Source organism: Arabidopsis lyrata (genome assembly GCF_000004255.2).
Source record: "Arabidopsis lyrata subsp. lyrata unplaced genomic scaffold ARALYscaffold_7, whole genome shotgun sequence".
Taxonomy (NCBI): Eukaryota; Viridiplantae; Streptophyta; class Magnoliopsida; order Brassicales; family Brassicaceae; genus Arabidopsis; species Arabidopsis lyrata.
The window spans coordinates 11,442,781-11,462,197 of NW_003302549.1; the positions used below are offsets into that span (position 1 = coordinate 11,442,781).

The 19,417-nt window shown below is 31.7% G+C and overlaps 3 protein-coding genes and 1 pseudogene across 12 annotated transcripts in view; all 4 read left to right on the top strand.

Annotated features, from left to right (window-relative positions):
* Positions 1-4,066: 4,066 nt before the first annotated feature.
* Positions 4,067-5,469, top strand: LOC9306172 (ethylene-responsive transcription factor 6). Its single transcript, XM_002868013.2, has one exon. The coding sequence runs from the start codon at positions 4,520-4,522 to the stop codon at positions 5,396-5,398; it is 879 nt and encodes a 292-aa protein (XP_002868059.1). The 5' UTR covers positions 4,067-4,519; the 3' UTR covers positions 5,399-5,469.
* Positions 5,470-8,007: 2,538 nt separating this feature from the next.
* LOC9304132 (deSI-like protein At4g17486) lies at positions 8,008-10,036 on the top strand. Of its 2 annotated transcripts, none has more exons than XM_021018550.1 (5): positions 8,008-8,117; positions 8,483-8,725; positions 9,102-9,389; positions 9,474-9,554; positions 9,649-10,036. In XM_021018550.1, exons 2-5 carry the CDS (start codon positions 8,560-8,562, stop codon positions 9,786-9,788), a joined length of 675 nt encoding a protein of 224 aa, XP_020874209.1. In that variant the 5' UTR covers positions 8,008-8,117; positions 8,483-8,559; the 3' UTR covers positions 9,789-10,036. The 2 variants fall into 2 exon arrangements, with proteins under 2 accessions (XP_020874209.1, XP_020874210.1); XM_021018551.1 differs by having other exon boundaries at positions 8,011-8,117; positions 8,491-8,725.
* A 306-nt stretch (positions 10,037-10,342) lies between these two features.
* LOC9304133 (palmitoyl-protein thioesterase 1) overlaps positions 10,343-19,417 on the top strand; it is a 29,241-nt gene continuing 20,166 nt past the window's right edge. Inside the window, exons 1-11 of one of the 9 annotated variants that reach the window (XR_002330545.1) lie at positions 10,344-10,933; positions 11,044-11,125; positions 11,220-11,460; positions 11,558-11,623; positions 11,699-11,737; positions 11,814-11,936; positions 12,028-12,120; positions 12,200-12,381; positions 13,497-13,594; positions 13,791-13,853; positions 14,901-15,573. Coding sequence is in view for 4 of the 9 variants with exons in the window: in XM_021018548.1 (XP_020874207.1) it covers positions 10,828-10,933; positions 11,044-11,125; positions 11,220-11,460; positions 11,558-11,623; positions 11,699-11,737; positions 11,814-11,936; positions 12,028-12,120; positions 12,200-12,352 (903 nt within the window). In the remaining 5 variants the exon portion in view is untranslated. Of the gene's footprint in view, positions 10,934-11,043; positions 11,126-11,219; positions 11,461-11,557; positions 11,624-11,698; positions 11,738-11,813; positions 11,937-12,027; positions 12,121-12,199; positions 12,490-13,496; positions 13,698-13,790; positions 13,855-14,900; positions 15,574-19,417 lie in introns of those variants that run through there. The other 8 variants (XR_002330546.1, XR_002330544.1, XR_002330547.1 and 5 more) reach the window with 8 other exon arrangements.
* LOC9304134 lies at positions 14,947-15,573 on the top strand (annotated as a pseudogene).

Sequence of the window (19,417 nt, forward strand, 5' to 3'; positions counted from 1 at the left end):
TTTATGTTTACCATAATTTATGATATATATCTTGGTATATTAATCAATATACAAAATATTAAGTACTCCATCCTGTATAGATTTGTATATCTTAATTGCATATTTTAATTGTATTTCGTTTTAATTAATTGAGTAAAATAAAAAAACATAAATTATGTAAAAAAATAAATATAAGTAAAACTAATGACAAAATCTGTAAATATCTTAGTAAATGTTGGGTTTTTAATTAAATGGATTGAGAAACTCTATGAAAACAACATGTTGACATTTTTATTAATCACACATGAAGATAAGGTTATTTTTTAAAAGTGCTTCTCAATTAATATATAAGAGATGTGGTGGATAGAATCTACCATTTGAGTTACATAATTTTTTAAGGGTCTAAAGTAGAAATTGATAAATTTGGCGTCTCGCAAATGCCTCTAATGAGAAAAGAACCCAAATTTCTATAGTCATCAATTTAGATTTCGATTTGGAATTCCCCTAGTTTTTTTTTTTTTAAAGTGTTCTTAATTTAGAACACAATTAGATTTGATATGAGTAAATTTTCGAGAAAACTGATTTTTCTCGTGTCTTCCATTTTATTTGTATATTTTGAATATTCATAATAATTAATTTTCGTTATCATCCGAATCTGTGGTTTGAAACTTACATAAAATTTTTAGAATATATACGACATTAGATTACATACTTGATATTTGAGTCTCTCTTAATTTATTGAGTTTAATAGAAATGGTACACATTTGTAAGAGGTGAAGCATATGAGTCTATGACACATCAGCTTTGAAATTGACCAAATCCGGTCGTGTAAGACTTTTTGACCAATAGAATTTTCAAACTTTCTACAAACATCTGTGTACGTGAAAACAAACCCACACGTGCATTCCCACTGCAATTGAAAACAAACCCACACGTGCATTCCCACTGCAATTGAGTTCTTCGACAAAGATGATACTCCCTCTGTTCCTAGAAGATTGATGTTCTAGCTTTTTAATTTGTTCCACAAAGATTGATTTTCTAGATTTTTGTTTTATTTTTTATTAATTGATATTAATATATCGTAAACTTCAAGGCGCAATGATTAACTGTTCTATATTACTATTGGTTCAAACTTATTAAAAAATATTTGATATAAAAAAGTAATTGACAAATAATTAGACAATGATTGTTTCTTAATATATGTGAAAATCTAAAACATCAATCTTGAAGGAACAGAGGGAGTATAACAAAGATGACAATTATTTTTTCCTCAATTCTTTTAACATTTTGTTGGTACCTTGAAAGATTAATATAATATAAAAAAAAATCCATTTTTTTTTCTACATAAGAACACTATCCTTTTAAGTTCTTAGGTTCTCATATTTATTTTAACAAACCATAAAAACATTCTTATAAAAAAAACCATAAAAACATTTTCTTTAAAATATTCGCACTTTTGACAATTTTCAGTTTTAAAGTTGAAATTGTACTCCATATAAAAGTGAGATAAATGTAATAAATGCACGTGTTCAATCATTTTTGAAAGAGACAAGATACATGCATATATACGTACACGCCTCAAACCATTTTAATAAAAAGCTAAGAGTTTGATTACTTTTACCCACAAGTATTTAATAGTATAGTATTATAGTATACTTTCGCAGAAATTACAAATTCCAACTTAATTGTAATATACTGTTCAGAAAGAATAATTATTTATGTCCAATTGCTAAAATTAAATATTTTATTAAGGAAGTTATTGAAAAGTTTTGTTGAATGGAATTCGAGAAGAACAATTTAAGTATGAACTAGTATATCATACGATCAAACTTTTCGTTCTTATTTTATCAAATGAACTAGGACCGCGATCACACAATTAGGACATGTTGTGTTGTGTAGTGGTTAAAACCAGGCCCGGCCCGTCCATAAAGCAAGTGAAGCACTTGCTTTAGGCCACATGATATAAGAGTAAACGAAAGGGCCACATTTGCTAAATTAACTCTTTGGTCTGCTGGTTAAATAGTCCAATTTTATGTCAGATGTACTGGTTCGAATCCTCTCCTAGCCATTTATGTGTTTTTTTTTGTGGCACTCGTTTTTCTTCTTTCTTTTTCCGTGAGCAGTTTTGTTTTTTTCGTGGGCACTTTCCCCTCTTTTTTTTTTCTTCAGTTCACTTATTATTTTATTTGATAGTTTAATTCTTTTTTTCTTTCACAAAAAACCTTTAATATTTGGTTTTATAAATAAGACATTTATTTCTTATTCAAACAAAAAAAAACCCTCGACAAATCAAATGGTGTAAATAATTTCGAAGACTATTAAAAACATTTAAAGATTTTTAATACTTTTCTAATATTTAAATATAATTTTTTTTAAAATTAATGTTTATATAAAAGGCCACATATTTAAAAAATGCTTTAGGCCACCTAAATCATAGGACCGGCCCTGGTTAAAACTAATCTCGTCTAACTTCGTTAAACGTTTTTAAAGGCTTAAAGATCATCTCTAGTATAATAACAATAAGAATCAGCTTCTTAATTAAACAAAGCGTCTAAAAAATTAGTTTAAACTTAAATACGTAACGTAAACCTAGTTTTGAAAAGATGTGGCCCTCTAAGTTTTCATTTGTTGTGGATTGAGGCAATTGGTTGTTTTCTAACACATAAAGCACAACTCGATCTGGTGTTACGTACGGTACCATTATCCCAGTTTAAATATGTATAATGCATGTAGTTATATAAAAAAAGACTAATAAGAAGAAATCAATTAATAATCGATTATTTATAAGTATTAGATTTTTTTTTCTTCAGTTTTTGACATCCTCTATTTCCAGAAAATCTTGAAAAAAAAACTATTTTTTTTGTTTAACAAATATAATACACACGAATACTTTGTAATTATCGAGAACTATATTTATATGAAAATACATGTTGAAATAAAGATATTTGTAAGAACATACGTACGTAGGCACAAAGAGCTGAACTAGACATGTAAAGTATTTACAAATGTTTTCAATAAGTGAAAGCGTTGATTTGAAAAATATATAAGAAGATTCATTTAAACCTACATCTAGGATAAATTAAGCTTGAGCAATACCAATATGTTCATATATATAGATACTGTCTGATATTAGAAAATTGCATGTGTTGGTAGGCTTTGTAAATTATAGCTTCAAGTATGAATCAATATCTATGATGAAGTAAGCACATTCGTATGAAGACGTAAAACGGATATATCACGTTCGAAAGCAGCAAACAAAGCCAAAAGTGGGCACATGTTGTAGAATATATTTTTTGGCTATAATTATTGAAGAATAATTGAGACTAGAACTTAATTAGTATTACGATTCCGCTAATTACGCAGCCCCATTACCTTTCGAGATTAGAACTTTAATATTACTATTCCTCTGATAGTCTAATTATGCATGCATTTTTGTGTGTTTGCGTTTTAGTTTATGTTTTATACGTCAGATAATATCTATTCACTTTCAAATGAAGCGATAATCTTATAATTTTGTAGATTGTACCCGTAGACACAAAACACAGTAAAAAGGTATATATTTATCGGTGTAATGTTATACTATTTTCTGCAACATTTGAACAACATTTAGTTTTCAAAGTTTATACAACAGCTAGAAATGAACATATATAGTGTTGATCATTGAAATAAAAACAGCTTTCTGGTCTGAGATGTAGAAAACAAAGGTAGTTGTAATGGATATTTTATCCCGAAATATTATGTAGATATTGGATTAACAAATGAATGTTGAACTTGAAGTTATTGGATTTAAAAAAAAAATGTTTTTGGGCAGCTATACGAGAATTCCATGGGTCTTTTTGTCTAGCAAATGTTGGCGACCATACAAAAACATCATCGATAAGGAGAATCTAGTCTTCTTAACTAAAATATTTTTTTATCCAAAAGCAAAAATAACATCCGACGTTCGTGAAAGTAAAAACCAGTGTTTTTCTTCCATCAATTATTGCAACTTTCATAAGTTTCAATAAAAACGTGTGTTTATCCAAACAGTTGATACGGCCGATAACTTTTGATATTGCAAATGCATGCATGTGAACAAATTCTCACAACTAGTAGTAAATTAATCAAATATTAACACGAAAAGGGTACTTTATAATAATTATTACTAAACCGTACTAATATTTTGATAAACAAGGATCGATAAATTCTTGTCTAATCTGCAAAAAGAACAATATAAAACAGCCAAAGAAACCATATCGCAGCTGCCATTGATGAACCACACGATCAAACCGCTGACTAGGGGTTCTTAATCTAATCAAACGGTGTATACCCGATAAAACACGCAAGTTAGATAAACGCTTCCGCATCTGATTATTTAGATTTAAATTTAAAAAAATCTGAGGATGTTGCCTTGAAAGAGTCTCTCATTGACTTGACCCTCTCTTATAAAAATACCTTCCCACTCTCTTCTCCACTGTCAAATCAAATCAAACCGTTCTTCCTTAACCATCTTCTTCCTCTGTTTCCTCCAAAATATTAAGAGATTTTGAAATCTCATTCAATGGCAACACCAAACGAAGTATCAGCTCTTTTCCTCATCAAGAAGTATCTTCTCGACGAATTGTCTCCGTTGCCTACTGCCACCACCAATCCATGGATGAACGATTTCACGTCATTTGATCAAACCGGTTTCGAGTTTTCTGAATTTGAAATTAAACCGGAAATAATCGATCTCGTCACACCCAAACCGGAGATTTCTGATTTCGAGCTCAAACCTATAATTGATTCACAAATGAAATCTGAAATTCCACTTGAATCGAACGATTCCTTCACGTTCCAATCGAATCCTGCTCGCGTTATTGTTAAATCCAATCGGAAACCGCCGTTGAAGATCGCGCCACCGAACCGAACTAAGTGGATTCAATTCGCAACCGGAAATCCTAAACCGGAACTTCCCGTACCGGTTGTAGCAGCAGAAGAGAAGAGGCATTACAGAGGAGTGAGAATGAGGCCGTGGGGGAAATTCGCGGCGGAGATTCGAGATCCGAACCGTCGTGGAACTAGAGTTTGGCTCGGGACGTTTGAGACGGCGATCGAAGCGGCTAGAGCTTACGACAAAGCAGCGTTTAGACTCCGAGGATCAAAAGCGATTCTGAATTTCCCGCTTGAAGTTGGCAAGTGGAATCCACGCGCTGAAGATGGTCATGGCCTGAACAACAAACGGAAGAGAGACGGCGAGGGGGAGGAAGTGACGGTGGTGAAGAAGGTACCAAAGACGGAGGAGAGTTACGCCGTTAGCGGCGGCGAGAATGTTGAGTCGGCGACGTCAGGTTTGACGGCGTTTGATGACTGGGACATGACGGAGTTTCTGAGCATGCCGCTTTTATCGCCGTTATCTCCACACCCACCGTTTGGTTATCCACAATTGACCGTTGTTTGAATTTTATTTTTTCTGTTGGGTCAGCTTGTTGTATGCTGACGTGGAATTATGGCATATCTTTGGTTTTTTTATGTTGCACATTCGAGGAAGGCAATATTGCAAAATCTACCACATTTTAACAACTGGCATTCAAAATCTACCACAATCTCAAAAAACTTTCAAAATCTACCATATTTCAATAGCACATGTGGAATGCTGGACCAAAATACCCCTGATTGGGACAGAGTCTGTGTCAGGGACATAGTCTGTGTCAGGGACATAGTCTGTGTCAGAGACATATAGTTTTGTCTGGCGCTTCCAAAGAAGGAGCATGTATGCAATAAATGCTGCACGGTTATTTAAATAATATGTTATATCAGGGACAAATTCAGATCTAATGAGTAATATAATTAGATCATGGACAAATTCAGATCGAATGGGTGATATAATTAGATCGAGGACAAGTTCAGATCGAATGGGTAATAGAATTAGATCGGGGACAAGTTCATATCGAATGAGTAATAGAATTAGATCGGGGAAAAGTTCATAACGAATTCAGATGGAATAGGTAATAGAATTAGATCGGAGACAAGTTCAGATTGAATGAGTAAGAGAATCAGATCGAATATGTTATATCGAGGACAAGTTCAGATCGAATGAGTAAGAGAATTAGATCGAGGACAAATTCAGATCGAATGGGTAATAGATATAGATCGAGGACAAGTTCAGACCGAATGGGTAATAGAATTAGATCGGGAACAAGTTCAGATCGAATGAGTAATAGAATTAGATCGGAGACAAGTTCAGATCGAATGAGTAATAGAATTAGATCGGGGACAAGTTCATATCGAATGAGTAATAGAATGAGTAATAGTACTCGGGAACAACTGGATATTTTTGTTATTTTGCAATAGAAGGAAAAAAAATTCAATAATCAGGGTAGGTGAAGACAATAATGCTCAACTAATCTCTGTACCAAAATAGATGGTGAAAAATCTAAATAAAATTCGAAACCCTTAAATGAGAACAATTGGTGGACAAGATGTGGAATTCATGATAATAGAGCAAGATGATGAAATCGGGGACAAGATCTAAACGCAACAGAGAATTTCCAATCGGGAACAAGATCTGGAGACAAAAACGAAAGTTAATTGTTTAGTCTCAGGAGATATAATGTTTCTTGGTTAAAGTGCACGTGTTTCGAGAAAGAAAAAGATAAATAGAGAAGCTAATATTGTAGGGAAGATAAATAGGGAGGAGAGATAAATAGGGAGGAGAAATAATTAGGGAGGAAAGATAAAAAGGAAGATAAAAAGGGAGGGCAAAATGGTAACTCTACATCAAAATGTGGTATGAGTTGAAAGAAAGGAAGAAATGTGGTAGATTTTAAAAGAAATTGAGAATAAGTGGTAGATTTTGTAGTTTTTCGTTCGAGGAAACTCATTCATTTTTTTTTTTAATACAACTCTCAATATTCTAACCAGTCCGAGTCACCTATTAACCGCCTAGACATAGTGAGACAAAAATCGCATGAAGAGTGAATCAAATCGAAAGAACACAACACATAATGACTTTTATAATATAACGGATACTTACTTTCAATGGTTTTTGTGATATATTTTTTGAAAAATCTATGACCCGTTTTGCATGTATAAAATTCAGTTTATTAACAACTACTATATGATATAATATCATATATCTGTGACATTTGTTTTGTATGATATATAAGCTCGGATTTATTCTTTAGCAATCTCGATTATATCCTATTTGTGACTTAATTTTTGAAAGCTAGCCCCATGACTCTTCTTTGCATGTATAAACTCTGATCAATTGACTTTTATAATATCACGTATACGTTTTCTATAGATCGTATCATATATTTCTCATTTGTGATTTAATTCTTGAAAAATCTATACCCTAAGTACTTTGTAATAATACCGGGAAAAAGCTCTAATCTATAAACTTTTATATTATGGGAATCAATTGGTCTTAAGTCTTAACAATTTCCATCTATATACATTCATCATTTGTGACTTGATTTCAGTGTGATCGATGACTTTTTTTTTTTTACCGATGACTCTTTTTGCATGTAAAAGCTTCCCATCTTGTATACGTCGATGTCGATCCCTAACAGTTTCTATTAATTTTTTTTTATTTGTATGTTCTGTGTAGCTCTACTTCATTCATTCCATCTTTGCTATAAACCACAACAATTATCAACTTCTGCCGGCCCTAAATTACACAAATACAGGGATCCCCACAAATACAACTCAAAGATTATTAGATAACTTTAATGATCTATTCTATAGCTTTGTAAACTGAACTTGGTTTATAGTTTATTTATTTATTTACTCTGAGGTTTTTAAAAAAATCACCGAAGCTTTTTTTCGTGAAACATATTAGAGGCTTCAAATAATTTTTATTATTCAGTATATATAAAAATTTTAAATAAACTAATATTAAAATTGAGAGAGAGTAAATTGAATAATTTTTTGATAAAGTAAAGAAAGTGTAAATAATCAACCAAAACTTATAATAATATATTAAACTATTAGTATAGAAGAGACATACAGTATGATGTATCGAATTAATTCGTTGTTATCTTTGACTTTCATTAGTTTTGTTCAATATACTTATATGCTTAAGTTTTAACGAAAAAGAAAAGCAAATCTTGAAAAACAAAGAGGCGATCATTTTTGCAGTGTCTCTTACAAACCAATCCCTTCTTCTCGACGCTCACGTAAGCTCTCTTATCGTTTCCTTCGTCTTCGTCGTCTCTCTCTCTCTCTCTCTCGCTCGATTTCTGTATATGAACATAAGACGCGCCCAATTTCAATTTTGTTCTGTGGATTTCTCGATTTGGAATTCGAGCGATTTGCGTTAGATAGATTTCCTTTTACAGGCTTAGGTATTTTGATTGTATGTGTAATTGCGGCTGTGGAATCGAATCCTTGGATCTGTTCTCGTTAGCCGCCAAAGAAGTTGTTTACATGTGGATTGCTTATGTTCGAATTGCTTGAATTCTAATGCTTTTGATCTAGGTCATGGAACATTTGGTTGTTACTTTTGCTCTTTGTATGATGAATATGACCATCAGTTTTTTAGTGTTGCAGAGGTTTAGGAAGAAAGGAATGATTCGATCGTGACTTTGAATTGGGATTTTGTGTGTTTTGTGGTGTAAAATGTGGGTGCCTACATTGAGCTCAAGCTCATCTTCAAGTGATGAGAGGGAAGAGAGCAGTGGAGAAGCCGGGCTTACGCCGGTTTATCTCAATGTCTATGATCTAACGCCTGTCAACAATTACCTTTATTGGTTTGGGATTGGCATTTTCCATTCTGGAATCGAGGGTATGTTTATTCTCTCTCTGCTATAACTTAATTAAGATTACAAAGAAATATCTTTTTGAGAGTTTGTATATCCTGGAAGCTCAGAGAACATTTGTCTACTTAGTATGCTTTTGAGAAGGGGATTGTTTGTGGGTAGAGAAAAATAGCTGTCTTAATGTTCTAGGCAAGTCATGCTTTAATGATTTGGCGACAATGCTAGGCTCTTCTGAGAAGGGGATTGTTTGTGGATATAGATGTAGGACCAAGAAAAGTGTTGGAACTCTCAGGATTATTTAATGGAAATTTTACCTGATCCTTTATAACTCAGATTTTACCTGTTATGTTATTCATTATTTATTGCTCTCTTTAACACAGTTGTTGTTCAACTTCAATGTAGCTCATAATTTGGAATATTGCTATGGAGCTCACGAGTATCCAACAAGTGGGGTATATGAGGTGGAACCTAGGAGCTGTCCAGGTTTCATCTTTAGACGGTCGGTTTTATTGGGAACTACCAGCATGTCTCGTTCAGATTTCCGCTCATACATGGAGAAGCTTTCAAGAAAATACCATGGTGACACTTACCATTTGATTGCTAAGAACTGTAACCATTTTACTGAAGAAGTATGCTTGCAGCTTACAGGAAAGCCTATTCCAGGATGGATTAATCGGCTAGCCCGTGTAGGTAAAAGTTATAATAAACCTTTCCCTGTGCTATGTTACAAACAAATTGTGTCTAAATACTTACTTTTGGTTTGTTGAGTTTCAGGTTCGTTCTGTAATTGTCTTCTGCCAGAAAGCATTCAGCTTACAGCTGTTAGTGTTCTTCCCGAACGCCTTGAATTCTCCGGTAAGCTCCTAACTAAGAGACTGTTATAACCAAAAAATCCAATTCCTTTGTGATCAAACCAAATCGTGAATCGCTTCGTATTTGCCTTATGTAGATGAGGAGGAATCAAACTCAGAGGCATCTTCTGTGTCGGATGAAGAAGGATCAGAGCAGCATCTCATAAATGCAGCAGACAGAGAGATTGTGTATCTACAAAACAAACCAGTGCGACTTACCAGAGAGGAGATCCCCTGAGAAATCTCCCCTGAGAAACCAACCAGCCACGACTTCATCAGAACTTGCAGAGTGTAACACAGTGTGGGTGCCCATGGAAGCTGAAAGGGAGTAAGTGATATCTCCTTTTGTCACCTTAATGCTGCGTTTCTTATGTCGGAAATTCGATTTGGTATTCTTCTCATCATTTTAGGAATGTAAAAACGGATTCCGGATTTATTTTAATCAGACCATCCTTTGGCAGTAAAAATCTGAAGATTTCTCCATATTTTCCATATCTAGTTGCCCCGGTTCTACCGATAACCGATTTCATTGAGTAACCAAAGATTTTCACACAGTCAAACATGCAAGTGTATGTTTCAAGGATCAACAACATTCCAATAGTCAGTAGATGACCATAATAAAGGATTTGAACTTGCATTCATATGAAGCTTGATGATCTTGACCATGGGTTTGGACCAAAAAAAAAGAAAGAGTCTTTTTTGCAAATTGCAATTCTAGTCGAAAGATTTCTCCACCACGTTTTTATATATTGCTTGCTATTAATCATTTAATACACTTTTTATTTAATATGATTACTAGGTATAACAAAACTAAGAATCTATGGTGATGAATCAATCTTGCTTGGAATATTAAAAACTTAACATATATTCAAGGGTCCCTATATTTGACTATCTTATTTATTTTTTTCTTCTAAAATACTTTTATCAATAGGAAAAAAACCAGCTCTGAATATTAAAATTTGAAAACAATTGAGGTCTAAGAGTTAATCAATATTTTGACATAAAGAAAGAAATAAATCTGCAGTAGAACAAAATATCACAAAACAATATATATGTGGTCTAGTTAATAACGCCTATAAATAAGCCAAGTGAAGAAGACACAAACTCTATTGCCCAAAAAAAAAAAAAAAAAAAAAGAAGAAGACACAACTCTTGTTTTAAAGTGATTGGAGTCCCATTTATTTTTGATGATAAATAGGAGAGAAAACGTTTTGACTCACATAACGTAGAAAGAAAAAAGGAATATTCCGGCAAAGATTGAGAATCTCAATTATCCAATGGAGAAGTGTTTCCGGCGGTCTGTTCTCCTTTCCACGGTGATCGCCGCCATGTTATTCTCTTTTATTCCGGTTTCAATCTCTATTCCCTTCATACTCTTTCACGGTAATTAACGGGTTCCACTTTCTTCTTCCTAATCTATTTTTATGTTTAATTCATTCGATAAATAATAAACACAATTTAGTTAATATTAATTATCAAAAAAAAAAAAACAGGAATTGGAGATAAATGTTCTGGTGGAGTTAGTAACTTCACGCAACTCCTAACCAACCTCTCTGGCTCTCCTGGCTTCTGCTTGTAATTAATCAACAACTAAACATTACTTACCTAACTTGTTTTGGTTATGTGTTTTTTTTTTTAACTTGAAAGGATCTTTTTAATCAATTTGTAGAGAAATAGGAAACGGAGAAAAGGACTCATGGTTCATGCCATTGATAAAGCAAACTAGTTTAGCGTGTGAGAAAGTGAAAACGATGAAAGAGTTGAGTCAAGGTTACAACATTGTCGCAGAGTCTCAAGGAAACTTAGTCGCTAGAGGACTAATCGAGTTTTGCGATAATGCTCCTCCTGTCATCAACTATATTTCCTTAGGAGGTCCTCATGCTGGCATTGCCAAAATCCCCAAGTGTGCTGTATAACTTCGTTTTACTAATTCTTTGGTTAATCTTAATCATAGTAATTAACAAAAAATGGTTTTAGTTAATTATGTGTGTTGTGTTTTGTGTCAAGTCTGGTCCAATATGTGATATAGGTGAAGCTATGTTGAAGTTAGAGGTCTATACTGACTTCGTACAAGTAACACTCTTATCTCTATATCTCTCTAAGATCAAAACCCTTTAATGATGATTTGATTAATTTATGACTATGCAGGATCATATTGCTCCCAGTGGTTATATCAAGATTCCTGGTGTAAGTTAGTTACGTAACCAAGTCAATTAATTCAAAATCGATTCGAGTTTTAACACAAATAGCTTGGTTTTCTCAGGAAATCTCAAAGTATTTGGAACACTCAAAGTATCTACCAAAGGTTAACAATGAGAGACCTGACGAAAGAAACTCCACTTTCAAAGACCGATTCACTAAGTTACACAACTTAGTTCTTGTCATGGTACCTTATTGCCTTCTTTTTTCAACTTAGAGATTTAAAAACATGTTTTTAGCTCATTGTTCTGTTTTTCTTATTCTTAATTCGTAAACAGTTCGAGAGCGATACAACATTAATCCCTAAAGAAACTGCATGGTTTGGATATTATGAAGATGAAGGATTTGATACTCTTTTGTCAACTCAACAGGTAGATTTTTCTAGATTTCAGTTGTATCATTGATCATTTGTTTTATAGAAAATCTAAATATGTATACATTCTACATTAGACAAAGTTGTACAGAGAAGATTGGATTGGTCTGAAAGCATTGGATGTTGCCGGAAAAGTGAAGTTTGAAAGTGTGTTAGGGGACCATCTCAGTATATCGGATGAGGAGGTTGTGGAATATGTTGTGCCTTACTTAATGCAAAGCTGTATGTGAATTTCTTTAACTACATGAGACTATAAGAGGTATGTAAAAGTTTATGGGGTCTTCTTATTCAATTTAATAGTTTTCTAAATCCAAGTATCATTTATTTTTTTTTAATAAAGTTTTTCTAAATTTCTGGTTAAATTTTAAACTTTGTGTCATTGGATTTGTTATTTACACATTATGTAAAGTGTTGTTATTCTAACAAATATTTTAAATGTAATTCAATGTTGTTTAAGACTAATAGAATTTTAAAATCTCTAAACTTGAAAAGATTTATAATTAAATTTCCAGGTAAATTATAGGTATGAAAATCTATATTATTACTCAAAAAAATTGAGATTCACCTAAATTATATCTCTACAATAATTATTTGAGAAGTAGAAACGCACCATATTGAAAGTTAGGGCATTGGAGGCCTGTGGTTAAAAGTTGGAATGATTTGTCCTAAACACCCTTAATGAATTGTTCTTCTCGAAATTTCTTCTTCTTCGTAATTAGGGGTATATAAGTCTAATCGTGTGTTGATCTCTATACTAATGTCCTAAACACCCTCGATTTCGAAATTTTTTGATCTTAATTGTTAAGGGTATATAAGTCTAATCGTGTTTTGAGATGATTAGTCTTAATCACCCTTAATGAATACACTATCAAATCCAGTTTTCTATTTTTTGGTGAGGGTAAAACAATAAAATCGTGTGAATTTTATTAAAATATAGAATATTTCGTTTTTTAATATTAAAATATAGAATATTTCGTTTTTTAATATTAAAATATGGAATATTTCGTTTTTTAATTTTTATAAAAAGTTAAGATAGATATTAAAATATCTTACGAATATTTGTATCAAGAAATTTTCCAATTTTAAAAAATAAATTTTTAGAGATAATTATGACAGTGTGCCCTAGATTTTAAGCTATAAATATAGAGCCGCAGCCACACCATTAGAACTCAGATTCGTTAGCCTAAACATATCGTTTTGATATTATAGCTTTTTTTTTTGTTGCTTTGGTTCTTTTATGGATCGATTTTTTTATTTTGCGTTATTATTTTTTACTTTTTCTTGAGGTTATATTTGTATTGTTATTATCTTGGTCTATGAATTATTAAGATTGTTATTGTTTTGCTGATTTGTATCGTGTGAATTATGTTTTAGGTAACCGCTCATGGGAGTTTCTATCAAGAGATTGAATGAACGAGTTGATGAAGACATGCCTCTTCATTAAATTCATTAACAAACTTTTTACATCAATCGTGAGTCCTCTTTAATTTTAGTTAGCGCTTCTCTTATGTCTCTTTGTAAATTACTTACAATTTTATAATTTGTGTTGGTTTAATTATTGATAGTTGTCTCTCATCAGATCTGATGTAAAATAATTTTTTACCATGCACTACATAACGAAATATTTTTTTTTTGTCAACGTTACTCATAGTTTTTGTGTTTTTGAAGGCGGAGCATTGCGCTGATGCGGAAGTGATTTACAAGTTTTTGGAGGTCAATGAGATTGATAAGGTATATTATAATCGACTATGTTTTAGATTTTTTTTGTTTTTTCTTTTTATTTTGTATATTGGTTGTTGATTATTTTCTTTGATTATTTGTGTGATTGAGACCTTTTTTTTTATATAGAATATTTGTTATTCGTAGAAATAATTATGTCGTGTTATTATATGAAAGATTTGATAAATTATTGGAACTATGTTGGTCAAGGTTCTCGAAGAACTCATCTCTACGTTTAAATCGATCTGATATAAACATGTATTTTTGTATATTAATATTTCTTAATTTTATGAGTTTTTTTATTATTAGATGACTACGAGAAGGTAATCTCTAATCTACTATTTTTATTTGTATTTTGTTATGAATTATTTATATGCTTTCTTTTGTTTTTTAGAAACTCTAACATTAATTTGCTTTCTAAAACATATTGAGTCTATTTTGAAGCTCGGGAAAAACAGAGTTCTCTAAAACGATATCTGTCGAGATTGCATAGGTATGTCTATCGTGATGAAATTGTTAAATAGATACTGGGCTTCTAAGAAATTCTATCACTTTGAATCCTTGTAATCGTGAGAGAAAAGTTTAGGGTTTGATTGTTTCAGTTTTGATTAGTGAATTGAAAGATGCCGCAATTTCCACATATGATTTTTACGTTCAATCATAATTTGGATGTGTGGAAATTAATACTTGAATCGATGGAGAGAAGATTACAACTGACGTGTGAGTTAATTTGTGTATTTTATGGTACATGTTTTCGTCATGGATCAAAAAGTTCAATCCCATCTTTATAGGAGTTAGGCTTTCATCTAACCTCTTTTATATTTGATAGATTGTTTGTTGTGTTATTTTTTTAATTTTAGACTCAAATATATATTTTTTAATTTCAGTTTTAGGCGACTAAAGGATTGAATATGCTATGAATATGTAATTTTATATTCTTTTGTTTATTTAATTGCCATTAACCTATTTTGACTTTAATTTATATGTTTTATTATGAGAGATAGGAAAAATAGCTAATCTATTTTGACTTTAATTTATATGTTTTATTATGAGAGATAGGAAAAATAGCTGATCAGTGATTTTTGGTTGTCGGAGACTGATCCGAATGAGCGACGGTGATGAAAATATGAGTGGTGGATAGAGACGCAAGGGATCGGTGAAGTTGTTTAATACACACAAGGGGTTTGGTTTCATCACACCAGACGACGGTGGTGAGTGGTGACGATCTCTTCGTTCACCAGTCCATTAGCTCTGAAAAATTTCGTAGCCTTACCGTTGATGAAGCTGTTGAGTTCAAGGTTGAGGTTGACAACGCCAGTCGTCTGAAGACTGTTGAAGTTTCTGGACCCGAGGGTGCTCCTGTTCAGTGAAATAACGGCGGTTCATCTGGTGGATGTGGTGGTTTTGGCTGTGGAGGTGAGGACGTGATGGTGGAAATTATTAAGGAGGATATGGTGGTGATGGTACTTGCTTTAGGTGTAGTGAACCAAGTTATATGGCGAGAGATTGTTCTCAAGGTGGTGGAGGATACAGTGGTGGTGGAGGTGGTTGAAGGTACGGTATGTTGTAGGTGGAGGTGGTGGTACTTGCTTTAGTGGTTTTATTTGTTTCGTTTAATTTTGTACCAATCTTATCATTTGTATTAAGGATTTTATAACTAGAGACGTAGGTACATATGACAAATGTGAATGTTTTTATTTATGAATTATAAAACATGTTGTGTTATATGTCATTTAGCTTATATAATATTTAAAACGTTTGTGGATATCTAAGAAGTGAAATTATTGGGGCCGGAGTTATTTGACGAACACATCAATTGGATTTAAAAAATCTTTTAACAATATGCTATGTGTCATTATTTCATCTCATAAGTGATATTTCATTAAACTTTAATCTGTTATATAATTTATGAAATTTTTTAGATTAAATCTATTGGATACGATATCTATGATTCTTACACAAAAGATCAAAGTTTACAAAAAAATCTTTAACAAAATCTCTATAAATTTTGACTTCGATTTTATTTTGCGAGAATATAAGGATAAAATTGTACAAATTTGATAAAGACTTTAAAATTTTTAAATAATGATGTGAATATTTTTATCTCGAAATTGTTTAATTAAGAAAGTTAAAATTCGTAAATATTGAAGATAATGTCTTATGAATCAAGGATATAATCCGTCAAGGTACTAATATTTAAATAATTATATTATGATTATAATTTTTCCACCATGTATTTTATAATTTGAAATATATTTTTGTTTTGAATTAAAATTAAAAAATTAAAATCTATAAGGGTAGTTTCAGAAAAGGATGAAAATAAAAAAAGACACAAAGTTCTTTTATTCTTAAATATATTGACATGTGATTTTCATCCCACATACTATTTTTAAATTATGTGTTTATTATATACATATAGACACTTATATGATTAATTAAAGATTTGCTCTCTATAGTAGTATTTAATTAGATATTTTTTAAAATTGTTCATATAACTTTCTCTTTGCTTTTAAATTGTTTCAGTTTTATTAAATTTAGTGATCACTAGAGGAAAATCCGGGCGTTAATAATTGACATTTTTAGATTAATTAACTTAAGTTTAAATTCAATTTTAGTTATATATTAAAAAGTCATATGATATTGTATTTAGCATTTTAATAAATATAACCTATATGATACTATTAATCTATTCATTCTAATTTATATTTACAAATTGAAATTTATTTTTTGTTTCTTATTATTACTTATATAGTTTTTTTTCTCATCTATATAGTCTCTAATAATCTTAAAGGAAAATGATCTCTTCATAATAGTATGAAATGTACCTTTTCTAATAGTAGTTTTAATTTTGGAGAAATTCCAAAAGCTTTTCAAATTTATCTTCTTTAGTTATGTTGTTAAGGATTTGAATATGTGTAATTTGATAACTTGGTTTCTAATGTTATGAAATCTTGAAGAAAAATAACAAAAATATCATTATTTTTAAATAACCAAGCAATGGATTAGCAAGTAAAGAACGATGGTTCTTGTGTGATACTACATCATTGACTTTGATCGTGTTAAGAAGTCAATATTCAAATTCCCTTTAAATGTTTTGATTAGTTTATTTTTCACTTTATATGTAAAAGCTAAAACTTTTCTTTCCCATTTTATCAGCGGCTTAAATTTAAAATCACTTTCGGAATTTTAGCAGCCAAATTTTCAATTACTTTCAACCTAATTATTTTAGTTTGTTTGAACAAATTTGACCTAATTATCTCAAAGCTTGAACTGAACGTATCCAACACATTCGCTTCGACATAACGACAAGAGCGGAGTAGGGAAGACAAAATTTTGACCTCATGAATTTTAAAGCCTTGACAAACTTGATATATGGTCATATTGAAATAAACTGCAAGCATGTAAGAAAAAAGTTAAATCTCAGTAATATGAAAGTGTATGTAAATGGGTCATTCTTATTATTTATAAAAAAAACCATTGAAACTTTTTGAGGAAAACCACATGCTAAATGTTTTTTAAAGGAACATTATTTCATTACACATTTTAATTTTCATTGAAATTGATTCCAAAACTTACGATGAAAGCCAAATATAATACTATCAAATCCAAGTGAAAGTATTTTATTTTTGTTCATCACAGTGCGTTGAAGTTTTGTCCTACACATACACACATCATCTAATCACACGTATAGAAACAAAATATACATAGAGGGATGGATCTTTATGTTAGTAGAGCAAAAATACCTCTAAAGCGTGAACTAAGGTTTTTACGCTTCAGTTTTTCTAATCTAAGGGTTATCTTGGGTAGTCGGCTTCGGCAATTCGCTTCCAGGGTGCTGCGTGCGAGCAATCGAGGAACTGAGCAAGGTAAATGTTGGCGGATTCATGATTTCGGAGGATGATGCTGGTCTCTTCCACGAATTTGTATCTACTATTAATTACACTTTCGTAGAGTGAACTTCTCTAGAGTGATCCAATGATGTTGATGACCACGCCAAATTCATCAACATTTGAGAAGTAATAAGTGCGATGAATTTTGATTGGGTGGCTTAGGGGGAATTCCAAAAGCTGAAGTTTGGGCGAGGGGAGTCTCTTGAGTGACCTATTATATACTATGTGTCAATGAGACGTGGATAATTGTAAGTGGTTTTTAAGAGTGATGTGGCATCTTGCAAAATCTCCGCTTACGTGGCTTCCTCTAAAATGCTTTTGATTGTGCTGATGTAGATATATTGAGAGGCCTCAATGAACACCTTTTATTAGTAAGAGATGTTGCCAGAACTAAGAGTTGATTCGTATTATTAACACTGCTCAAGCCGCATGTATGTAATTTAATTTAGATCACTTTTTAGCTTTGTTTTGAATTATTTTGGAATATGAGTTCTACATAACGTGAGTTTATTTTGTAAGTTTCTTTTTTTTTTCTTATACTGTGGAGTGTGATAAAGCTGCTTTTGGAGAAGTGAATTAGTTCAATATGATTCATGTTTCCTATGATCACGATATTCTTCATCACTCCATCTACAAACTTATAAAAAAAAACAATTGTAAGTACACGATTAGATTGTTTGTGTGTGTGCTTGATTTAGTGTTTGTAGATATTTGTTTTGTAAGCAATATTTTTTTTAATTAAAATTTAAAACAAGTACTAAACCCAAACTTTATATATATATATATATATATATATATATATATATAAGTATTGATATGTTAGGATTTTCCGGTTTAATTGAGAGTCATGTTTCTGATATGATTTTTGCTCTGTCTTTGTGTTATCATCAACCGGAATCAGCCATGGTGAATTATATAGGAAACAATACGTTTTGCAATAGAAGGAGATACAACATTGATCGCAGTGGAGAGCATGTTTGTTATAGGAAAGCTCAAAATGGCATCGAATACCCTAATCGGAAGAGAAAGAAGAAGATGGTGATGATATGAAATGTTAACAACGTTACTTGAGCACGTAGCTGGAGATGAGGATGAAAAGAACATGTTCTACATCCTTTAGTATCTTGAAATCTTTCTTTTGCAGGTGATAGAGAACACAAAAGTTATGATTGTATCTATAGAGGAATGAGAAGGAACAGATGGAAGACTCTTACATACCGGTAAAAGAAAGAGAGGAGATAGCATTAAGGGAACGCGAATGTTTGAATCTGATACAGGCACTCATTTATTGTTGTTGTTACCCTGAGGTCGCTTCACCAATGCTACGGTGATCATGCATTGGTTTTATCTAAATTTTTTTCGTTTAGTTTGTAGTCATGCATGCCTTTGTTTATATGTTAACCTCAATTTCTTAGTCCGTTATTGGTTTTACTTGTACAAACAAGGGAAATACCGCTGATGTTGAATACTTACTTCATATTTGAACGTGGAGGACGATCTTGAGACCAATGAAGATGAAGAAGAAGAATTAAGAATATTATTGGTATACAGAATAGAAAATGAGTGAATATTATTGGTATACGGAATAGAAAATGAGTCAAGATCATTAGTGATTCAAAACTGATCAATTAAATTCTGATATATAATAGTTATTTATAATGGTTGGTCCATAATGTATCTTTTATT